The 23,806-nt window shown below is 41.6% G+C and overlaps 2 protein-coding genes across 5 annotated transcripts in view; both read left to right on the forward strand.

Annotated features, from left to right (window-relative positions):
* The first annotated feature begins 5,206 nt into the window (after positions 1-5,206).
* ccr9b (chemokine (C-C motif) receptor 9b) lies at positions 5,207-7,501 on the forward strand. The gene is made up of 3 exons (XM_011489064.4): positions 5,207-5,342; positions 5,446-5,501; positions 6,220-7,501. The coding sequence occupies exons 2-3, from the start codon at positions 5,451-5,453 to the stop codon at positions 7,261-7,263; spliced, it is 1,095 nt and encodes a 364-aa protein (XP_011487366.1). The 5' UTR covers positions 5,207-5,342; positions 5,446-5,450; the 3' UTR covers positions 7,264-7,501.
* Positions 7,502-23,316: 15,815 nt separating this feature from the next.
* gli3 (GLI family zinc finger 3) overlaps positions 23,317-23,806 on the forward strand; it is a 108,416-nt gene continuing 107,926 nt past the window's right edge. Inside the window, exon 1 of one of the 4 annotated variants that reach the window (XM_023950287.2) lies at positions 23,317-23,726. The gene's annotated coding sequence lies outside the window, so the exon portion shown is untranslated. The remainder of the gene's footprint in view (positions 23,727-23,806) is intronic. The other 3 variants (XM_023950289.2, XM_023950288.2, XM_078938304.1) reach the window with 3 other exon arrangements.

Below are 23,806 nucleotides of genomic sequence, written 5' to 3' on the forward strand. Positions count from 1 at the left end.
CCCCACTAAATCGTTTTTTAGTAGTTAGGGGTTAGAATCAAAACTATCTTCTGATCCATTTTCAAAGCTACCCCAGTGGTTTTTTAATTATGATCATGGCATTTTTAACCAAAATTATAAAACCTGTGTCGTTTTCTAGGACATAGTTTCTGCAGAGTTAATTAAAAATGACAAATTCACCTCTGAGTTTTGGGCAGGGGCTGTTGGTGTTGGAGCAAGCCTACCCTCACTTCCCATCATCCATCTGCTTACACGCTCTCCTGCTAGCTTATAGTCCTTCACAACCCCGACCTAACAAAAATATTGGAGCTTTCAGCCGTACAGTTTTGAGCCAGGTACCAAATGGATGAGGAAAATGAGGACGCCCAAGGATCTATTTCTACAAGTGGATGCATCAGAATAAAGCGGAGGGGGAACTTAAGGACCTGCCCAGCGTGTTTTGTACATCACAAGTACGACTTTTTTCTTCTGCTCCTGATTCACAAATACTTAAATAAAGAAATACTTAGAAATGCAGTTTTAAGCCTAATCTTTTTATTTTTCTCCGTCATCGGAAAAATAATTCAAGAACATGTTAAAAACGCAATTTTCATTGGAGTTTGTCTTTAAACAAGTTCCAAAAAAGGAAAATCTTAGTTGTTGTATTTCATATTTTATCTATTTGGTTCCACAAGATGGCGCTACACCACCAGACCACAAAAACCTCATAACCAGCTGAACTTGTTGCATCATTATCAAAGTATTTCAGCAGATTATAATCTTCATATTTGTGTGTTTATTAAATATTCACAGTTTTGCTTCTTAATGACGTCAGAGGGTAAAGCCAATCAGAACATGCCTGAGATTTACCGCAAATCACAAACGGGCACAGAGACACCTGTAAAACTGCATGTAATTGATATTTTCAAAGTAAATATGAGATTCAAACCGTTTATCTGTTGCTGATTTAAGTACAGTTTAAGTTTAGTACATGTTTAAGACAATCTAAAAGCTCAAAAGGTTTGAAACTCAACAGCATCGTTTTTGACCTAAAGCTTGAATTGAGTGCATTAACCCTTTGATTGTGCTCCTGTAAAAACATCTTGGTGGCCGAGTTTGACACACGAGGGTCCCCGGCTAACCGCCAATGACTTGTTTTCAATGAAACTTCTGAAGCCACAATGCCCTGACTCACACATACTCTCTTTTGCACATTGTGGAGGAGTTGCCTGCATGATTTACAATTGTCTCAATTGTTTCCCACAGTTTGATAGACCCTTTACTCCTTCAGCTCGACCAAAACGGTAGAGCAAAATTTAGAAAACACAATGATTCTGTGCTTAAATTGTTGTTTTTTATTTGGTTAGTTAAAGGTTGTAACCAGGTGTGATTGTAATTCTACACCTACAACATAGTTGGAGAAGGCAGAAATCTCAGGTGTGATGAGCAGAGACTCTTCAGAAAAGATGCAAGGTGTGAGTCTCAATGCAAATAAATCACAGCGAGGTACAGGAAGTGGTGGCTACCGTTTCAGTGCTCCATCTGTGACGCTGCTGAGAGCTGCAGCCGTACTTTCCCACAAACACGGGCCAGCAGTTAATCCATGTCCGTGGAGCCAACAGCTTTTAGCTCACCCAGGAGGCATCAAAGAGGTTTTCTTGGTTTCACTTGCAAGACCAAAGCCCTTCTGTGTCTGTTTCTTTTTTTCTTTTTTTTTTTACACCACGGAGTTGCAATGCACGTGTGTGCTTGTGAGATTTCACTGGTTTCAGAACTGATGTGATATCCTGGGGGATTTTTTGAAAACACAAAAGGAGAAAAACAATAGAAAAGGTGGTGGGTTACTGCTTTATGCTTTTGTCTGTGAAAGGGTCATGATTGTGTGCAAACTTAGACTCCTTTGTTTAGTGTTAAAAATGATTATATTTCTGATCAGAGAGGAGATTTAAAAGCCACATTTCATTTATCTTACAGTCGGTTCCATTTTTGTTGCCCTAAAAACTCCTCACGTATCATTTTTCCTCTCTCAATGACTGACATTACCAGATCTATTAAAATTAACCCCTTTTTAAGTGAGAAAAAGATTCATTGTTTTTAGGAAATCCCTTCTGCTCGTTCTAGCCATCATTGCTGAGGTCATGATTCTTTTTTTCTGCTTCGTTTTCTATTCTTCTAGGAAATAACAAGAAGTCAAAAACGACTCAACACTCATTTAAATTGATAGTTTCTGCTTGCACATGTGTTTCTCTTTTTGTTTTTAACGTGATGCAAAAAACAGTTTGGTTATCCCCTAAAACATCAATGGGTGAGCAGCCTACAAAGGTTTTCAAAACTCTCAAGGGGAGTCCAAAGACACAGCTCTGGGGTTGGTGACTGAAACATCTCCACAGTTTGTGAGATAAATGAAGATAAATCTGATTTCTTTTGACTAAATCCCTGTTTGAAACTTTCCCCTTTGTCCCTCCAGGATGTCAGTGTGGATGTGGAACTGAAGCAAATGAGATTTAAACATATATATACGGTTTAAGAGCTCCTATTTAATCACAAACTGATGTTTTTTCAGGAAGTGCTTTAGAGAATACTAGCTCAGCCTGGTAACTGTGAGAAATCTCACCATCTGATAATTTTTCAACGCGCTTTTGCAAAACACACGGAAGGTAATTTTGAGGTCAAACTGAACCTCTGCAGACAGTGAACAGTACATCTGGAGGATCTCCACTCCACAGTTTGCTGCTGCAGAGGTTTCTGCATTCTGTGATTCAGTAAAAAGTGGTTAAAGGGTTTGTGTGAACCGCATCTGCAGGCTTTATAACAAATATTCAACGTTGACTCGGATTGTTGACTCAGACGGAGACGTTGGCTATAGCTGCTTCTTCTCTGGACCTGACCGTCACCACACCTGCCCTGACATGTGTCAGCGCCAAATGTGGCCCGTAAAACACATACCACAGCCTAAGTTTGGCCTGGGTCTTGACCCTTGGGTCACTTCTGATCGTTTGTCACACTTGCCAGGATTTTTAAAAAACCGCAGGATCTGCTTTTTATTTCAGAAACCAAGATAGGTCATTATATTTTGTTTCAGTCTTTTCCTTTTTATAATGCACTGAACGTTTGGAAAAATTTTACATTTTACAGCTACTAGAATACGTTTTCAGCAAAAAGCTTGTGGTAACGTGGACAGCTGAAGCTGTTCACTGCTCACTTCCATGGTAAATGGAATTGGTTCATTTGAAGCAATCAAAACAAACAACAGAAAAGCTGTCTACACACAGAAATATCAAACTTAGGATGATTAGTCATGAAAGAAGACAGAGAAATTCATGAATTAGTTGAAATCTTTGCTAAAATGTCACATTAAAAATGTTAAATTAGCCAAGAAGGTTGGAGTTAAATGTAAGTTACTGTAAAAACAAAAGTAGCATCAGATCATGATAGAAAGTGTTCTGAATAGTTGGATTTCTCTGTTTTGCCAACATGGAAAACCGATAGGTCATAGGTGATGGTGATATGTTGTTCTATGACTGACATCATGTGGCATTTTGTCATGTTTCATGGTGGTTTCTGGACTCCAGGACGTTTTGCTGCGGCTGACCTCTGCAGGCAGGCTCAGTGCTCCTGGTCTGACGGCGGGAACCAGCAGATGACCCTCCTGTGCGGAGGCCCTAAATCTGACCTCAGGGGTCATGAGGGTTTCTGAAAACAGGATTTTCACTGATGGAGTCAGAGGACGCCCTTAGGAGGCTCCAGATGAACAACCCAAAGACTCTGGCTTCTGCTGAGGAACAGAGGTGCCTAAAAAAACTGGACGTTGACCGAGGTGGATGGAGACAGACCATAAAGCAAAGGTTCCTCTGCTTTGTGAGAATCTGGAACCATGACTGCCATCAGACTCTGAGTGGGGGGTGCTGATGGCCTTTCTTTTTGCAAGGACGGTGTCATGCTTGTACAACTCCTTCCATGGTAAAGGAAAACAGGGCCTTGATGCGAAACAACAACCCCAAGAGAACCAATGCTCTAAAACATCAAAAGCATTTCCCTTTAAAAAGGCTTTATTGATCCCAGAGGGGAAACTGGATCTAGAAATGTGACTTTTCTTCTCCCTGGTGATCCAAATAAAGCAACATTTTAGGATGTAGTCCAGGAAAGTTCTGTGGTTTCAGATCTCCCTGATCAGCTGTTACACCATGTATCAGAACGCAATGAAGACAACATATATTTTCTACTTTTCTGCTCATGCTCTGGTGTCTTACTTTCCCACGGACGCCATCAAACAGTCACTGGCAGTTTGTCAACAGCAAATGACAATCCTTCAAACGTTTGCTCCCATGATGCTGATGAAGATCAAAACCGAAAAGAAAAAAAAAACCGCACCCGGCCACTCGATTTTGAGAAGGTGATGCTTCGTCTCACCGGCAAAAAAACACGCAAGGATTGAGAAAGTGAGATGGGGGAGGCGCTGGGAAATGAAACTGTGAGAAAACAAACCCACTCGCACCATTCGGAGAGGTCCTCGAGGGGGGCCAAAACCGCCACAGCGGAGCATCTGCTCATGAGGAGACGAGGCCAGAAAACTCATATCAATACTTGATTAAAATTTCTCACCACAGGATGAGTTTTCAATCTTTGTTTGTCTCAGTTGGTGTGACTGTCTCTACGTGTCGTCAACAATAGGACTTTTTCTTGCTATGAATTTCCCTTTTTTCCCAAAATTTACAAAATAGTCTACTGATACTTCCTTTTTTTTTTAGTTTTTTTTTGTTTTTACCCACAAGACCTGCCTCATGACCGCCTGTTTACTTCAGCAGCATCACGCAAGAAATGTGTTTTTGAAGGACCCAATAAAACCCAACGATGATCCTTTTGTCGTCTTTTTCTCACGATGATTATCAGTCTGTTCAGGAAGCATCTGTTGAATAGCTCTCAACCTCTGTGTTCTGTCTCTATTTTGGGGGCTTTAATCACAGTTATGGTTTTCAGCTACATTTTTTAAAATCATCTGTGGCTTTCAGCTCGTTCGAGCCGAGAAAATGCTCGATGAAACTCACTTTGGTTCCACGCAGATGGTTGTGGTTCGGCAGTAAAAAGATAATCGGTACCTTGAAAACAATCAAAAAAGGTTTCAAGCAGTTTGGTTTCAGTTCAGAGCTAAATACTCAACGTTTAGTGACTACATAAATGATGCAAAAAAAAGCCTGATAGGAATGATGACATTCACCCCTGACATGCAGAAGAAGGGCTTGATGGCCACACGTGACTTTGTGGTTGAAGGGGAACTGTATAAGTCGGTGATGGGGCTCAGACAAGCCAAAGAAACAGCTTGGTGACTGCAAGGTTGCTCCTTTACCTCTAGACCAGAAAAAAAGGTAAACATTTTACAATATTTTCTCCCGAAATTGTTCCTTTACGTTCAAGCTTTTACTCAGCCTTAAAACTTTTAATAAGTCACATCTTTTACTTGTTTTTTAGACAAAATGGATGAGTCAACCACCTTCATGTCAACATCGGAATATCCATATGAAAGTGTGAGTATTGCCTTTAATACTGCAGTCCAATGCCAACGGTTTTTTTTTCTGTCTTTTGTTAGCTTGGATCCACAAATACAGATTAAAAACGATGAGCGGGAGATCAATTATTTTCAAGCATTCGTAAACACGTGTTACGTGTCAGTTTGTGTTATTTAAACCTTTAAATCAACCGTTGAAAGTGACACTTCAAAGGGACGAAGGAACGAGCGTGAGGGAATTTATCCGCAGCAGACATCAGTCAGGTTTGAAATCGTCACAGCTGCCGTCGAACTTTCCATTGTTTGCTGATTTTATCTCTGCCCTACATATAAACCTCATGTTTTAGGGGTACAGAGTTGTGCCATGCACCCCCCCCCCCCCAACAACCCTTCTAGAGCCCCTCAGGATTGTCTGCCCCCCCCAGGCTTGGAAAGCTGCAGGAAACAGTGCAGTTCTGTGGTTTCTCCTGCACTCAGATAACACCTGCACCTGGCTGCTCGCTCTGGTTAGCTCGCGCGTCACAGACAGCGTTTGATGTAAATTCACTGTATTCCCACAAGAAGAGAGTTACGCTACCCCCCCCCCCCCCCCCATCCATCCTTTGATGTTGTGCAGCAAAATCAGGGGTTAAAAAAAACAACGTGTGACAGGAAATGAAAGCTGTGTGAAACAAACGACAGACGTTGCACGCAACAGCGTTTAATAACTCCAATTACCGGCGTGTCTCGGTTTGCAGGAAACCACCCCTGGTGACTACGACTACACCGGAGACACGGGCATGTGCCAGAAGAGCTGGGTCAGGGACTTTCGAGGCCACTACGAGCCCCCTCTGTTCTGGATCATCTTCATCCTGGGTGCAGTGGGTAACATAATGGTGGTCTGGATTTACACGACTGTACGCAACCGTCTGAAGACAATGACTGACGTGTACCTGCTGAACCTGGCCGTGGCCGACCTCCTCTTCCTCTGCATGCTGCCCTTTTGGGCCGTCGATGCTATAAAGGGCTGGCACTTTGGCCTTCCTCTGTGTAAAATAGTCTCTGCTGTCTATAAGATCAACTTCTTCAGCAGCATGCTCCTTCTCACCTGCATTAGTATAGACCGATACATCGCCATTGTGCAGGTCACCAAAGCTCAGAACCTGAAGAAGAAGAGGCTGTTTTATAGCAAGCTTGCATGCATCGGCGTCTGGCTTTTCTCCACTCTGCTGGCCCTCCCCGAGTTCATCTTTGCTCAGGTGAAGACGGATGGAAACCTGTCAAATTGTGCACTGGTCTACTGGGATAATGCGTTCAACCGCACCAAGATCCTGGTGCTCTCCATGCAGATTTGCATGGGTTTTTGTTTCCCCCTTCTGATCATGTTCTCCTGCTACTCCGTCATCATCCGCAACCTCCTGCAGGCCAGGAACTTTGAGAAGCACAAAGCCCTGCGCGTCATCTTTGCTGTGGTGTTTGTGTTCATCCTCTCCCAGCTGCCCTATAACACCACGCTGATCATGGAGGCGGTGCAGGCCGCTAACCCCAACATCACAGACTGCGCGACTGTCACCCATTTCGACATCGCTGGACAGGTGACGAGGAGCCTGGCGTTCACCCACGCCTGCCTCAACCCGTTTCTCTACGTCTTCATCGGCGTTCGGTTCAGGGAGGACCTGTTCAAGATGGTTAGAGCGCGGGTTGGCGGCTTGGGCAAAAGTGGGATCAGCAAGACGCCAGCAGTCCAGTCACGGCCCTCTGGCATGTCAGATACCGATACCACTCCTGCTCTTTCCATTTAGAGTCTCAACTTCAGAGTTGAGTCCAGCCCTATTCATCATCTTCATCTCCAAACCAGCAGGTTATCATCACACCAAAGATTTCTCGCCAGTTTACAGTTATTTCATTTTTATTCCGACGCTTCTGTAAAAACTGTAAATTCCTGTAAATGATGTTTTTTTTACGTGTTTTGTATTTCCAGTTTTTCATTGTGTGTGCTGCTGTACATCATAGTGAGCATTAAACAAACAGAGAAAACTGCTGCAGTCTGTGTACTTCTGCTCCCTCTGCAGCAGAAGAAAGCAAGAGGGAAGGAGATCCTGCAGAACATGCATGACTGCAGGAGGTGAACTCAACCGTTTACACGGAGGAAACCGTCTGCTTTCACTAGTTGTACTCACTCGGTGTGGTGGGAAACCAGCTTGATTGTGGTCGGTTGAGTACACAAACTTTTTTTTCGATCTGACTAGACATCCACTCCGTCACCAGTCTGTGCCATGGTTGGTGCTGACTCACTCAATTCTTTAATCTGATGACTGAGGAAATTTCGAAAGGCGTAGAGAAAGGTTCTCCGCACGATGACCTCCGAATGTCTGCGGCTCCGAAAAGCGGAGATTCAGGCCTCTAATGCCACTTCGCACACAACTACACCTGATTGAAAACGCACTCCGATCGTCTTTTGATTTATTTTCAAAGCGTTCCCACTGGTTTTTAAGTTAGGATTTTTAGCCAAAAACCTGTGTTGTTTTTCTAGGACATAGTTTCTGCAGAGCAGTAGTTTATTTGAAATTCACCTCTGAGTTGTGGGAGAAACTGTTTGTGCAGAAGAATGTTTTCCCATCTTTGTTTACATGCTCTCCCGCTAGCTTACAGCCCCTCACAACCTCTAGCTAACATTAGCGGTGCACCAGAAATGGTGAGCAATATCGTAGCTATCCAGCCGTACGGTTTGAATCCAGATTCCAGCTCAGACAACGAAAACAAAGCCGGTCATGGATCTATTTGTCTGCAAGTGGAGGCATCGGAATGGAGCGGAGCAGGGAGCTTGTGGCCCCCAGTTGTAGCGTCCACATCACTGCTACCACCCTTTTTTGTTTGCTCCTGATTCAAAACATTTTAAATGAAGACATTTTAATCTTAAACTTATTCATTTATATCCTTCATCGTGAGAAAAATGCCACAAAACATGGTAGAAACTCCATTTTCTTTTAAATGAAATGAAAGAAAATGAAAGTTCACTTTATTTATCCCACAATGGGGAAGTTGTTCTCCGCATTTGACACATCCCCTAGGGGAGTAGTTAGCAGGGATTGAACCACCAACCCTTCAGTTGCTGGACGACCTGCTCTACTGCCTGAGCCACTTTTCATACAAATAGGGATTTTAAGAAAACTTATAAATAAATATAAAATTTATATAAAACATATAAGATTCATTGTCAAATAAATTAAAGTTGATTTATTTTAGTCATATTTATACTTTTGCACCACTAGGAGAGCTCCCGTTGTTGTTGTAAGCAATCGTACAATGACCAAAACAACAAAGTGAGCCCTTAAGCGTTTCAGTAAACCTTATTCAAGTTTGAATAAAAATCAATCAAAAGAAGAAAAAAAAATCAGGAGGAAACAGGTGAGAGGCAAAAAGACAGAAAAGTACATGTTATGTGCAGAGTAAAAAGAAGTGAGGTGTTCTTGTGGCTGCTGAGGTTGGACCCCACCTGCCGAGTTTAGGGTAGACCACAGACTATTATGTCTTCATTCGCACGACAGGAAGCGAGCAGAGATGTCAACAACATACAACAGACAAAAATGATGAAAATGATCCATGAAATAAATCCTCGTGGAGACTTTCTAGATGAACTTGTGTCAAGTTCGTTTTCATTTTGACGTTCATTCAACCAGGAAGTTTTTTTTTCTTGGGGGGGGACAAACGATACCAACTGACGGTCTCTATTCTCAAAAGTCGATCTTTAACAATAAAGAAACGATGAAAAGTGACATTTTTGGTTCCAAATCGACACTTTTTGAACAATGTGTGGAACGACCCTTAACCCTAAAGGGTCACGTTTAGGATTACAGTTTAGGGTTAAATGGCATATACTTATATAGCACTTTTCTACCTACAAGGCCCAAAGTCCTACACAGTCACAGACCCAGTCACACACACATTCACACACTGGTGGCGGCTCCGCTGCCAAACACAGGCACCTGCCTACCACCAGAGGCAAGGTGGGGTTCAGTGTCTTGCCCAAGCACACATCGACTCATGGGCGTGCAAGGCGGGAATTGAACCTGCACCACGGCCGCCCGTGTTAAGCTGAAAACCTGATTTTCGCGACAGTTTCAATGTTGAGTCTATGTTAAGTCCACCTCAGAGATGCGCTCTGAGGTCCTGCGGCGCGGTTTGAGCGGGCGCGGTGCAAAGGTCATGCAGCAGCGCAGTGCAATTTGGTAACTGTCTGAACCCAATGGCCTCTTCCCGGCTACAGCTGGGCCATTTGGTTCACCCTGCACAGTCTGTCGCAGGGCGAATGGAGCTGGAGCGGCGATGGCGACTACTATGCTGGCTGCCGGGAGGCGAGCTGGAGGCCAGACAGAGAACCGCTGCGGGATGGGGAGCCAGCCAGCTCGGGCCTACTGAACGTTATGCTATTTTTCTTCTATTAATCAAGGAAATAATAAAAATAGGTCCCTCTGTTTTTTTCTTGTTTTTATTTGTACCCTCCCTGGTTAATACTGAATAGAAAGCCTTCAAACTCTGTCAGAGAGAGAACACAAATGCAGGGAAGACATTTGGAACTTTAAGTTTAATTTTAAATACATTCGTCCAACAATATTCAGCCTTGGATGCACTTAAAATACGTGCGGGCAACACAGCAAAGTGCCATTTTCTCTTCTGTCGCACCTGAGCTGATGTGCACACTGGATGGGGAAGGTCAGTGAGGTTCCCTAGTGTGCGCATGCGCTCCTGGGCCATTGTGACATCATAACAGCTCATTAATTCAAACCCAGTTTCTTTGCCACAGTTTGATTGACAGCGATTTAAAAGGAGAAATACTCAGAAATGGAAAAATGAAAGGATTTTTTAGGACATTTGTTCGCTTTCATAAGAAAAATGCCACATGTACATGTCAGAAACTCAAAAAACATGACTTTCATCGGAGGGGGGCTTTAAGCGACATGGAACATACCATACCGGAGGAAAAGATGTGTGTGAAAGTTTTCTGTTTACAGGCTCACCGAACGGTCTACAATCCTAAAATTCCATCCACCCGTAAGAGCAGTTGTGACTGAAGCGTCAGAGGAATTTATCTCCAAGTAAGTTTCCTTTCAGCTCAAACTGGAAGCCACGTAGCTTACTGGTTGCTTTCACACTGGAATTGTTCTGGAGTGGACTGGTCCATAAAAGATTTACAACATTGTTTGGTATACTTTTATACTCAGATCTTTTACACGCAAACCACCCAAAAAACTGATGTAGATATTCATTTGAGGGAAACAAGTAAAGAAAAAAGAAAAGTTTGATGTCCAAACAGCTAAATAAACTGCATCCACTGCTGCCTGGTGTCATTATCTTTTAAGAACAACCATGCCATGTGTCGCAGCCAAAACCAAGAATTTATTGATCATCTTTGTACTTCCAAGTTGTGGTTTTACAACAGAGCAGACATTTAGGAGACTGAACCAACCCTGCTGTGCTCTGTAACGCCCCCTGTGGTCCGCTTGGCACATGACAGTAGAAAATTCCCTTTAGATGTTCAGAACTTCCTCCACAATTCTAGAATCAGGATTTTTAGATCATTTTTATTGAACAGGTAAAAAAAAAAAGATAAAAACATTTATTTCTGCATGGTGGGCGGAGCTTGTTCCATATTTTTTAACTCTGCGACTACCTGCTGCACCAAACGTATGAAATAGTAAAAAAACAAGTTTTTAAATAGCTTTGATTGTATTACTCCACCAAGACAATAAGCAGCAGAAAAAAACGTTTTTGTTTTTTTTAAATTGATTTTGTCTTTGTTGGGTAGTTGACATGTAGAGTTTGAACATATTTACAAGACGGTAAAAAGATTTGAACCAAAGAACCAACGATCACAGTTCAAGATGTTATAGTTCTGTCATGTGAAAAAGTATAACTTCCCTGGAGTGGGATGATCAAATTAAAGTAATGTAATCAGTAACTAACTCATTGAAACATTTGCATTAGAAATACAAAAGTTTCCATTTTATTTGTCATCCCCTTAACCCCCCTCAGGAAAACTATTACTTAATTAATTGATATTTAAAAAAATTACATAATAAATGAAAAAAAAAAGAAAAATTGATGCGACTAAGTGCTTTTGCATATTGCAAACAGCCAAAATATAACTACAAAGTTACACAAAATCCAAAATCTATGCTTTAAATGTGACTTTGTTGAAATGTCCTGGTATGAGGCGCCCAATTTAGGCAATTCAGCGTATTTTAGAGATGTAACATGGTTTGGTTAAACCTGTCAATGTTTAACCAAAGCAACAATCCAGAGATTTAGTCTGTCTAACAAAGCAAAGCAGACAGACAAATCAGCGTTATCGATGTTTGCTGATGACCTGGACGGACGAGCAGCGAAACGTTTCAGCGAAGAAGATGACTCAACCTCAAGACACTGGAAAACATGCATAAAGGAAGATCTTCACCAACTAATGACAGGAAGATAAAAAATATTAAAATTTAAATTATGATCCAGAAAGAAATAATCTTACCTTGCTAAGCAATTAAAACAAACACAATGAGTAAAATAGCTTTGCAATGATTTATTTGATTATGTTTAGTCCAGGGGTCTGCAACCTATACCATTAAAAGAGCCATTTAGGTCAGTTTCTTAGGGACTGAAACCCAGCTAGAGCCACAAACTCCCACGTTATTTTTTAGAAAAATACACTCAACTTGTGATATTTACAATAGTATATCAGTGTTATATTTCCTAACCATAAATGTTTTATTTGACTCTTAGACTAACAATCTTATATTTGTAAATTATACCATTTTTACCCCAGAAGTGATAAATTACATCTGTCAATGGTGAAATACAGATTATAATCTTCAGGAATCTGAATGTAGACACAAATTGTTTATAAAATACTTATTTGTAAACAGGTAAATCCACGGTTTTTGGTGTTTTCTATGGTTTTAACATGATTTCTACCACAAGATGGCACAGTCTGCACAACAGAAATTCCCCTTTTATGGTCCCGTTTGTCTCAGTCAAATGAGAAATGACACTGACCCCATCTAGTGGCCTTTCAGGCTGGAGTCTGGCAGAGAGCGGCTCCTTGGGAAAGTTTGGGAGTTCTGTTCCTGTAAAAATAAACCCGTGCCAAAGATTGATAGTTTTACTAATGTCCGGTGCATTACTCCACGGTCCCGGGGTGTGGAGGTAATCACCACTGGGGAAATCAGCAAAAAGTAACAAAAAAAGTGAAGCTGTCTGGTTTATGTAGTGAAGGAAGAATGTAAAAGACAAGTGGAGCAGCACCTGTGGTTTGGGAACATCCCATTTATCTTTTTGCACAGGGGGAATTACCTGTGTGTGTGTTTGTGTGTGTGTTCACGCGGGAAAGAAATGTGCAGGGAGGGACGGCACAGGCAGTGACTAATGGGAGGGATCCAGTGAGCCTGTGTGACCCGCTGACACTGAGCAGGCTGCGGTCTGGTTTGGACCGGCCCGGATCCTTTGGACAATAAAAGGCCTCGGGGACAAGCGCCCGCGCACTTTGGAAGAACTCTAGGGAAGTTGAGCAGGAAGTCACATGAATGTCACACTGCAAGTTTGGGCTGATTGTTGCCACGCTTTGAGTAAAACCGCAGAGGAGATGAAAACGCCATGCAAGCAGGGGCGGAGCTACAGGGGGACAGGGGGTGTCTGCCCGCCCTGTTCAATAATAGTACCATTTTTGACAAGCATTAGGAAGCTTCTTAAAGCAAAAATAAAACTTTGGTATGTATTTTTGATGCTGTCATTTCTATTGGTCTGTTTGCAACCCGTCCATACTCTTCTGACCCCCTCCCGCCCCCTCATATAAAATGCTCCACGTCCGCCTCTCCAGAAAGAGAAACCGAGCTCGGACCTCCACAATTCCAGCTCCTTATCGTCCGCCATCTCTCCCACAACTAATATTTCACTTCAGCTCCCCGGCCCACAGAATGAGAGACGTTTCCATTTCATGTCAGTCATTTCCAGGCCTGTGTGTTACCTGTGCGGTGATAAGTGTTTGACTGACTGCGGGCGTCGTTCTTCACTGTCCGGCGCCGAGTGACAGCCACAGATTGACGCTGATGATGAAAGGAGGAGGAAGAGGGATGAGGAGAGGCTTCCTGTGTTCAGGAAAACGATTCTCAGCTCAGAAATGCTTCACAGAACGGCTGCGGCCTGTTTTTGTTTGCTGTTTATTTTAAAAAAAAGCAGAATTTTTAATATGATATCATGTTTAGATTGAGCTCATGAGCCAAAAATGTTCTTTTGCAAATTTTCCACCAGAGTAAATTTTATAATGTTTAATGTCTTAAATCAAATTTTGCCACACAAAATAATAAATATTTTAAGAAAAACTGCACAAATTCAACAGTTTATCGTATAATGGATCCTCTACTTATCATATATTTAACATTCTTTCATAACTTAATGTTGAGTAACAATTTTTCTTTTCTTATCATATTTGCCTTATTTGAGTATAAAAATCAATAAACAGACTTATTTTTGAAGCTACAACAAATAAAAACAATAATTATGATATTTCTGAATTATAAATGCATTGTTGATTATTAGTGTTAAGCAACAGTGAAAAAGGTACAGCCAAATTCTCTCCTTTTTTTGTTATGCGTTTGCATTCCAATATAGAGGCCTTTATAGACCAATTTCTGCCTAACCACAGGTCACCACATTGGAAATATTAAAAAACTACCGCTCCTTTCTCTACCTGACAGCATTGTTTTCATTGTTTTTCACTCCACAGGCTCACAGCTGCAGCATCTCCAGCATCATTTTTAAAGAGCTATGAGGCTCTTGGTGCCGTTTTCGGTTTGCAGCTGTCCTGGACATGAACAGGAACATGAACAGATCTGTTTCAGTCACCTGCTCAAAGGAGTCATGGGTAAAAAGGGCAGCATTTGTTCAAACTAACCCAATTACGATGATTTTTTCTTTAATGTTGATGCGCTCAAAAAAGCAATTCTAGACCAAGAGTCAACATTCAATGAAAGACTAAACTGTATTGTGAGAATGTTGATGAGTTGATGTCATTTTTAAATATCATAGAAAGTCCTTCGATTCTGTTGGACAATTTTGCATTATAGGCCCACAGAAATTATCTATTTTAAAAATGTTTCTAATGGTCTTTTGATAATGATTATTCAGTTTTTAGCCCCCCCCAAAAATGCATTGTTTTTCTAGGACACCGTTTCTGTAGAGCAGCAGGTATTCATTAGAAATTGTTCGCTCAGAGTAAACCCGCCTCTATCTACACACTCTCCTACTAGCTTACAGCCCCTCACACTCCTTAATCTGACATTAGCAGTGCAACAAAAATGACGAGCAATATCAGAGCTATCCGGTCGTCCAGTTGTGATCCAGATTCCAGCTCAGACGAGGAAAACAAAGATGTTCATGGATCTATTTTTCTGCAAGTGGATGCATCGGAATGGAGCGGAGCAGGGAGCTTGTGCTCCGCCCAGCATATTTTCTTGGCCACAACATCTTGGTCACACTTGTTTCTGTTTGATCACGATTTGAATGAAGAAATACTCAGAAATGCAATTTTATGCTTAAATTTTCATATAAAGGTTCTCCATCATCAGAAAAATGCCACAAGAACATGTTAAAAATAGTGGCTCCTTAAAGTGAATGGGAGCAGACTTCTTTTTGGCAGAACAAATCCTTTTTTTTTTTGCTTTTAATTTGCATTTAGCTATAGGTCATAGGATCGTTGCATCTTAGAAGAAAAGACAAGAAAGGTCAGCTCTGCAACTACGACACCAGAAAAAAGGATCTGTACTGTCACCTAGAGTGTGGTGGGGGTGCAATAACAAAACGTCTTTTAGCAGCATGAAAGTTTACATTGCATGATGCGCCAAAAAATGCACTGTGGACAACAATACGGCGGTATGGGCCGAGTTTGTGTGGTACAGCAGGAGCACCTGGTTTCTCAACAAGGGGGCAGATTGGGAAGGCAGGAGGCAAAATGAAAAGTTTTCGACTAAAGGGGGGAGGACTGCTGCAAAAGTATACACAATCTTTACATGTTTTTGTGAAAACAGGGGTGTAGCTTTTTCTGTAAAGGCAGAAAATTAGACTGAAATTGTGTGAAAAAAAGGTAGTTTGAGTTATTGTCACTATTTAGCGTTCTTTTTAGAGAGATTCCCTTTTAATTTTTCATTTAAAAAAACTTTGCTATTAGTGTGGCAAATGACTGTATTCCTGATTACTGTGTTAGACGAAAAGCAGCCGCATGGCCCCTGCTTGAAGCTGAAAGCATTGTGCAGCCCATAAATCCTGCTACAGAACCTTTCAAATACAGTGTTTGTGGCATTGTTCTTGCTGTTCTTCGACTTGGGGAAAAACAGGAAATGAGGCGGCACTGCAAAGCCGAAAGGTGCACTCCGTGGACATCTCTGGATCATGTTTTTACCCTCTCAGTCTCTACCCTTCTCTTTTACCTCCCCGTCTCAAAAGCGAGGCTGTGAGCCGAGAGATGGATGGGCTGAGCGTTGTGAGGCTTTCCAAAGCGAGCAGTCTGACTGCTGCTCTACCTGAGGAGCAAAAACAAAAGAGCCATCTCTACCTGTAGGACTGTGGGAGTCGAGGCTTTGATCTGGACCAGAAAGAGAGTAGTTTGATGAAATATTGATGCTTTTTTTTTTTTAACTGAGTCCTTCGGGAGCTCAGTTTTCTCTCAGGATGTGTGTGCGGATCCACAACGCTGCTTCGTGCTTCGCCAGATAAGAATGGGCTGGACAACGCCGCTCACGGAGAGTTATCGGCCCTAACTGAGCTAATGATGACCCCCTGAGCTAGTCAGGGACTTTTGCTGTTGATCAAAAGAAATACTATTTTTAATCAGTCAGAATCCATTCCAGAAAGCACACAAAAGCGATATATATAGTCCATCTTGAAAGAATTCTGACAGCAGCTGCTTAAATCTTTATTCTGCTTGGAAGAACAAGCTAAAACCGCTTCAACACTGTTTACTTTATTAATTGCATTTTGAAGTTTTTGGACTTGGTTTTTCGGCCTTTTTCAACAGAAAATCTTCATTTGTGATTTGTTGTGACCACGATTTCAAATTCAGAAAATCCGAAGCAAAGTGAGCCCCTGAGAAAGTTGGCATGACCCACATTTCCTCTGCAACACTAGTGTCTGTAGAAATGAAGGGGGTAAAAAAAAAAGGAATGAATGGTGATAAATGGCCTTGAGTGCTTTTGTCTGAAAGTTAAGAGGCCAACATGCTCCAATCAGACAAAGAGTGAGGAAAACGAGGGGAGGATTTATCACTCTCCCATGCTCACGTCCACACACAGATAGACGGCGTGCATAATGACTTCTGAGGAGAAGGCAGAGTGATTATTTTAACTTGAAGGAAGAGGCAAAAAAAAAACGGGCGAAAGGAGGGGTCTTGGGAGAAGCCAGGGGCAGCAGATCCTCTGCGAAAGGTCTTGCATTAAAGTCGAATTAACATGCCTTTCCATTGGAGTCCATTAAATAATCATATTCATACCACACAAGGCTCTAAACCCTCTCTGTTTCATTATTCCCTTTTAATCCAGTCTGATAAGAAGGCGCGGGCGTCGGGGTCTTATTATGTCGTCATTTGGAGTCCACATGAATTCCCTGCGGGACAATATCACAGGAAAATTGCTTAAGTAGCCCAAGTGGATTTAGTTTTACGTTTATTTTTCCTGACAGATTCAAAATAGCTGCAAAAGTTGCTTTTTTTTCTTCTTCTCCCCCCTGGTTGTTGGGGGGGAGGTAGAGGTCTTATCAGTCATTCACACTAATGGCCCACTCAAGCCACCCGCCACCTCCGGCAGGGGAAAAGGTAAGATGTGAGGGTCCTGAACGCACATGCTCAGGCGGACGTGAGGGCAAGGAAATAACAATAATACTGTGAGGAGACAGACACGGCGGGAGGAAATTTTTTGGAGACTATTAGGGATGGAAACCACACTCCCGACAGTCGATTACAGGGCCTCAGAAGCTGGCCCTCATGCTAGGTTTGTTTGCCCTCTAAATCCTGCGCTCCTTGCAAACAAGCTGAAATGTCAGCCTCTTGTAGTCGTGTGTGTTCAACAGATTTGTAGCCATAAGATTAGGAGAAAGCAAACACTTTGGCTAAATCCTTTGGAGGTGGTTTTCAGGATACGCAGAGCAAACACTGAGGGGAGACCTGCAAGCTAATCTCTTTGAGTGACACCACATTCACATCACGGGCTAAATGACACATTAAGTCAAGTAACATTTTTATTGTTCAATATATTTTATTATACATAAACCAAATTCTGGAACTCATCTAACAACTGAATCCTAAAGGTTCAGATAATCCACTTTATTTCAGGTTTTATTATCCTTAGAATTATATATATATATATATATTTATTATTTTTTTTGTTTTGTTCTCAGATTCTATTGAATGACTGAATGATTATTGGTCAGTGAATTGATTTATTTTATTGTTGATGTTTTTATCATATGTATTAAACAAATAAACTAAACTACTTTTCTATTCTAGATGTATTTATGCATCTATAAATTCAGTTTTCTTTTTACATTTCTTTGCAAGTTCTTGGTAAAAAGAAAGAAAGATTTTACTTTTTTTAGTTGTTAAGTATGCTGTTTATTATTATATAAAAAAAAGAAAACACGGACAGAAATCATAAATAAGACATAAAGGTGAGAAAAAAAAGGCAAAAACTCACAAAAAATTCCTTTTTTTCGATTCCATATTTGCCACATTTTATTATTTTATATTTTAAGAGAAATAAATGGAAAATGCAGTTCATGGAAGGGTAAAAACACCCTTTGACAAGCAGCATGTACAACCTGTGCTGAGCTGCAATTAACTGTAGCTGGCGGTTTCAAGCAGATGATTTCCAAGGCTGCTGCGGTTTTGTGTTGCAGTATAATCGGAATAAAACCAAACTTAATCTGGATGTCCATATGTTCAGCTCCACATGCAACACTGGAGTTAGCAGCAATTTAGTTAGCATTGGATCAAATGGTTTTTTGCAACGGTGAAAAAATGTAAACACAGTAAGTGCAATAAATCCCTTTAAACTAGTGTTCTTCATGTCACATGGTGTAACTAAATTATATACAGGGTTTGTATCGTGGAAACTGGTAATGTTTCGAGTCACCAGCTGTCATTTAACACCGCTTTTAGAGAAAACACTTTAACCAAATTACTTTGATCACATATTTGTTCATCTTTACAGGGAAAAGAAATGCAGTTTAATGCGATACAATGCAACAGAGTATGACAACGTACACCGTGACACAATGTGACAAGACACTATGTGAAATTGTGGATGGATTTGACTTTATGGTTTGATGATACACAATTTGTTGGGAACTTTTCTTTAAGAACTAGTTATAGTTACCGCCCTTACAGTTGGATACGGGCTGCCTGGGGGTAAAAAAAAAAGGCCCACACAAAATATCAAGGTTGTATACTCCTTCGTGAAGCTGTAGAGCAACGCATTTTTGTCTACAAGCATATTGGGATCAACAGGTCGTTGACATCCCACAACACACGAGGGTAAGTAAGGGTGAAGGTGAGATGTCCTACAGATTTTTTATTTGTTCAACTACCCCCAAATATTGCACTTGTGCAATTCGAGTGATAATTGTTCACTCTTTGACTGTTACAAATTGGGAAATTACACAATCAGAGTGTGATTTGTGTGGTAATCCTATGGGGCGTCCAACGGGACAAGCACTGATGTTTTCACATGGGGTTAATAAGGTGTGGCATAAAGACACTGTACGACAGTTTCACATTTGTTCTTATGCAACTTCTATTGGCTTCATGAGTCGTTTGCGACACACTGACCACATGACAATGGTACATTTCATTCTCATGACCCATGTCCCAGGTGGCCGCATGAACCTAAAGGGAACTGCGTTGCCTTAAGGAAGCAGCCACTCTTCTCTATGACCCTCCACAAAACCCACAAACCTGTGGCACCCGTACAGATCACCCCTCTTACTCGGCTTAATGGAGCAAGAGACGGGAGTACTCTATGATACATGACGTACAGTACAGAGCAAAAGTTTGGACACACCTTCTCATTCAAATGAATGGGAAGGTGTGTCCAAACTTTTGCTCTGTACTGCACATGGTCTGTAAGTTTAGTGTAATCAAAGATCAAATGTTCCTTGACAAACCCTCACATGATCGTTGTTGTGAGGTTGTGCGCTAGACCTCAATGGTTCCAAAACGGATTTTGGATGTAGTTTTGCTGTGGGAACTTTGTTATTACCAATAGAGGAGCAATGCTCATGCAACCAAAAAACAAAATAACAAAAAAACAAGACCTTTTTATGTTCTTATGTTGTCTCAACATTCAAAAAAATGGATGTTAGTGTTTATTGACGGACAATCCTTCAGAAATCTGTGAATGTTGCAACAGCCGGCCGTTGCTCGGTTCTGCAGTCAGTGCATTTGTGGGGGTCACATCTGTCCAGACATAATGTGATCTTTCTGTTGTATCCATTTCGCTGTGACATCTGTCCAACGGCGAGAATTGAAGGAAAATGCCTACACAACATTCTGCCAAGTTTTGATTTACTGTTACTCCGTGGATGAAGCTGGCGCGGCATTCAGCTTCAGTCAGATCATCTGAAACTGGAAACACGCTCTGTCAGTTGGCCGCCGCATGTAAATTTGACACAAAGCAAAGGGTTTGCTGATGCTCGATTCTGGTGAGAGAGTGTGGGCACGATGGAGATCTGCTCAGGCTTTTTTTTTGGTGTTTGTTTGTGTGCAACTTCGGCGAGCGCACCTCCCTGCCTGCAGATCCCAGGGTCTGGAACAAACAGTAGTTCCTTCTTAATTGGGGTGAGATCTGGGGCTTAAAGAGGGCCAAGAAGGGACCTGAACCCCTTTCTTTCTCCTCCAGAATCGCTTTGGCTGCAGAGGTGCTTTTGATGTGTGCTTTGGCTCTGTGAGTCCTACTTTGGAATATGTTCTTGGGAGACCATTGGTTACTTGCCTCCAGGCAGAATCTCAATCCCCAGGATCCTGGCCCTCTTTGATGAAATACTTTCGGGAGCTGCTAACCCTACTGATGTCCATGTGCGCCTCCTCCCTCCTCCTTTACCCTCTTGTTCTTCTCCACCCCCCCCCCCCCCCCTCCACTTCCACTATACCACGTTCCTTGGATTCTCTTTGAGAGATTCATAACAAGGACTTTATCTCTGTGTAGTCCGGGCCAGATGAGCTCTGCCTGACAAACTGACAGGGGTATTAGCTGAGTCTTACAGAACACCTCTGTCTGTCTCCTTCTCTCATCCTGACTTCCTGTAGTCTTCAACTCAACCGCTTCCACTTTACTGATGTCGGTTCTATCATCACACAAGCCTTTGTCCCTTCGGAAATTCAATACAAAAGCATTTCATGCAGAAAATAGACCTTCCCTAATATTTTTAATTTCCTTCGGCTACTAAAAATTATTTGCAGCCGTGATGGTTTTGTCAACCGGCTCAAACAGGAATCCAACGCAACAACACAAGGAACTCCGCATCAGACGTAATTAACGACAGTAAAGTTGTTGATGGAAAATCTCAGTTTCTCATTGATTAAAGTCATAATTAGCTGGTGTTGACTTTATCAATGTAACGTACCTCAAAAATAAGGTACAAAGCCTCCTTTACAATAAATCCCACAAGTTTATGCAGTCTCCTATGCATCTGATGGGTGATATGTCACTGCAAGGATAAATAGACTAACTGCATCTAGATGGACTTGACCTTTTGGCCACACGCACACGCTAAATATCCTAGTTAAATGATTAACTGGCGATTTTCCTTCCTAAACTCACACCTCTTCATTGATTAAAAGTGTACCCTAAAGACCTCTCTTATCACATAATTTCCCTGTATATTGATTATGTATATCGATTGCACCTTGCGCTAAGAGAGCACACTCCCTGTGCTTCACAGCAGCATTTAGTATCACCTTAAAGAAAGCTCAGGAGATGATTTAAGCTTTCAGAAATCAACATTTTGCAAAGTAGGAGAACAACTGCCTCAATCAATGATGGATTTTAATTTTGACGACGATAGATTTTTTTTACTGCAAATGCTTTCAACACTGATTGATCTACATCAGAGTTCTTTTCTCTAGATGGTTTATTGCTCAGCAATTGACAAGAGTCAAACAGGAAATGTGTGATCTGTCTGAAAATTAGGGACAATCCTTATTGCGCATGTGCAAAGTCGGACCTCGAGGCTAGGTCAACCCAATCTATACCGCGGATGTGGAATGTTTTCTTCTTCTTCTGTTTCGTTTAACGGCAGTTTATCCCCAACGTACGATGATACCATCACTTAACGGACATACTGTTAACTCAGTTAACACTTTATTAACAGTTAATTTGGCAGTAAAAAAAAGGATGCAATAGCCCCAGGGGCATCTCCTCAGAGTAAACTGCCCTCAGTTCTCCACTTTCCCATAAAAATAAAAACAATCAAACACAGAGAAGAATGGCTCCATCCCGTATGGTTTCGTGATATCACACACTATAGAGAATGTCATTGTCTATAATGACAACCATAAATGGTTATACAGTGTTGCATTTAGGCAACACTCTCTCCGAAGCTCTCCGATGTTGAGTAAAGCATACGCATTTGCGTGAACACAAAGGTATTCATTGCTTAAATTGTTGGGACAGCCATACATTAGGCAAACCTGTCAGGGAATATTCCAGGGAGCTAGTCTAATTCCATTTGCTTAACTGTCGCAATGTTGGCAACAACAGGGAGTGACGTATGATTTGCCCATGTGGGGTACCAATCGGATTTCTGGGACAGACTGGGTAGCGATAGGGCCAATGTTGTTATCTGTGCTTTTTTTCTTTTCAGGCTTTGTGTCACAGCGCCCCCCCCTCCCCCAGTTAAGCAGCTGTTGATTTGCATAAGCCACTTGCCTTATACAGGTTTGCCAATTTTTCACCCGCAGATACCCCGTATCCACCTGTAAGGGCAGTTATGTTTAAGGTAAAAGATGTGTTTGTGTGTTTCAGGGTATTTTCACATTCCAAATGATGGAGAATGCCAAGAAATGTCTCCCCAAATATAGCACGCCAATTGTTTGTTTGTTGTCTCAGTTTTATACACCAAATGTAATCAGACCTGCGACCTCTTTACCTCTGCACCATGGCTGTGTCCCTTTTTCAGGACATAGTTTCTGCAGAGCGGCAGGAGTGGATTAGAAATACTCCTCTGAGCTGTGGTGCAGAGTTAGCCCGCCCTCGTTGCCCATCATCCCTCCCACTAGCTTACAGCCCCTCACAATGCCAACCTAACAATTCGTAACAAAAAACAGTTTAGATCCAGCTTCCAGCTCAGACGAGGAAAACAAAGACGCTGATGGAACTATTTGTCTGCAAGTGGATGCATCAGAATGGAGCAGAGCAGGGAGCTTGTGGCCCCGCCCAGCATTTTTTTACCCCCTTTTTTTTGCTTCTAATTCACAAGACTTTGAATACATTAACAGAGAAATGAATAAACAATTTTAATATTCTTGAAAAAATGCCTCAAGAATGTTAAAAACTGCATTTTCATCGGAGTCCGTCTTTAAAACACTTTATTTAAAAAAATAAGTTTAGCCATAATAACTTTTTTCCAAAATGTTATTGAAGTTTTTGCTTTTTGCGCAAAAGTAAAAAAGAGATAAATACATAAAAAATAACAGTTTAGTTTGACTTTTTTTAACCAAAAAGAAAGAAAGAAAGAAAGAAAGAAAGAAAGAAAGAGGTGCGTGATTCAAAAAAAAAAGAAAAAAAAAGAGGGAGGCTGATAGTAAAGGAGGGAGCAATCCGAAGGGAGGAGTCAAGTGAGGGAAGGAGCAGCTGGAGTCCCACACTTCGCTTCTCTCTCCTCTCGAAAAAACGCACTAAATGTAATAACGACTGGCCACGCGTTTCTCTGTGTTTCACGCACATCTGCGCGCCGCTCTCGGCACTTCTGTCCGCGCGCTGATGCTGGTAGTTTGGCTGAAAACGGAGGAGAAAGACAGACAAGAGGAGGGAAAAGTCTGGCTGCGCCGTTTTGGAGTTGGAGTGGCTGCGTAAAAAAACAGAGAGAGAGAAAAAAGAAAGAAAGAAAGAAAAAAAGTCCCAAGAAACTTCAGAGACACATCTGCAACTTCAGAAGAAAAGAAGGCTTACTGTTTTTACCCTTTGAAGACAAGAAGAAGGAAGAACAGAACAACTGAAGGAGTCATAAGCGGAGAAAAGTAAGTAATTAGATAGAAAAGCGATTAAAACATGGCGATAAAAAGTTAAAAACCTTTTCGCTTTTATGTCAAACATTCAA

This window comes from Oryzias latipes, chromosome 20 (assembly GCF_053564925.1).
Source record: "Oryzias latipes strain Hd-rR chromosome 20, Olatipes_Hd-rR_3.1".
Lineage (NCBI taxonomy): Eukaryota > Metazoa > Chordata > Actinopteri > Beloniformes > Adrianichthyidae > Oryzias > Oryzias latipes.